A 1,066-nucleotide genomic window follows, 5' to 3' on the forward strand; every position below is an offset into this window, starting at 1 on the left:
AATTCTGTGCATCATATCTAAGATATATCTATAGACTCGTATACGCCTGTATGCCGCTTGAGATCATTCCATCGGATAGTCATGATTGCTGCTTTTTATAGTCTATCTCTCTGTCTCTTGCCTCAGTCCTCCAGTTACCAGTCTCTATTTTGCCAACCACAGATTCGAGAGACTAACACCTTTAGTGCCCCACGTATCTTATGCCACTAGTAACGAGGATGCCAATACATTATTATTCTGTAAGTATAATTGTGTATGTAAATTCTTAATTCACTATTCGGATTTATATATTCTTGTACTAGTGTAAATTCTACAGCAATTCTTTCTTGGGAGAAATTCTGACAGCTTGAAACGTGATCGACTTATTCAATATCAAACGTCTGACATTTTTAAAAAAATCTCGAAGCAATAATAAACTGAATCGCTATATAACTATACAGGGGAAGTTATCATTGCTATCGTTACTGCATTGTTATTGCTCTAACTTCCAGACCACGACGAGGACAAACTGAGTACCTTCGTCTACAGCACTTCTCAACGGCAGACTTGGACACAGACCTTCCAACTGTATCCCGAAGTGTGGAATCATCTGTGCCACTTGGTTGACGGTCACGTGTACACTGTCTACTGGCAAGGAAAAGTACGTAGTCAGGGATAAAGGCGGGTTTTGTCTCTCGTGAGGGGGCGCTGGGTCAGAGTCTTAGTAGAATAAATGCTTCTGTATATTTTGCACTGGGAAGTCACTTTCATTTACGCAGTTTATCAGAAATGGCTGTACGTATGTGCGTAATGTGGAAACATGTAGATTATACAATGCATTTCTATATGTATGTAATGATGATGATATATTCCATACGGTATACAGTAATTACCTATTGCCTAATCATCTTATTCATAATCACATGGCCAAATAATCAATCAAATATACAGATAAAGATAAAGCTCTTTACTTTGATCGCAGCTCTTCGTCCGAGGACCAGTGGAAGGCCAGCCCGGGGTGCCACTCAACGGATCCCTCGTGCTGGGCCAGGAACAGGATTCTCTGGGCGGAGGATTTGATAAATAC

The 1,066-nt window shown here is 40.4% G+C and overlaps 1 protein-coding gene across 1 annotated transcript in view; it reads left to right on the plus strand.

Annotated features, from left to right (window-relative positions):
• The first annotated feature begins 768 nt into the window (after positions 1–768).
• The window catches only part of LOC119588215, a 3,699-nt gene continuing 3,401 nt past the window's right edge, over positions 769–1,066 (plus strand). The window contains exons 1-2 of the mRNA XM_037936915.1: positions 769–774; positions 962–1,018. Coding sequence (XP_037792843.1) covers positions 769–774; positions 962–1,018 — 63 coding nt within the window. The remainder of the gene's footprint in view (positions 775–961; positions 1,019–1,066) is intronic.

The sequence above is a fragment of the Penaeus monodon genome, chromosome 23 (assembly GCF_015228065.2).
Source record: "Penaeus monodon isolate SGIC_2016 chromosome 23, NSTDA_Pmon_1, whole genome shotgun sequence".
NCBI lineage: Eukaryota > Metazoa > Arthropoda > Malacostraca > Decapoda > Penaeidae > Penaeus > Penaeus monodon.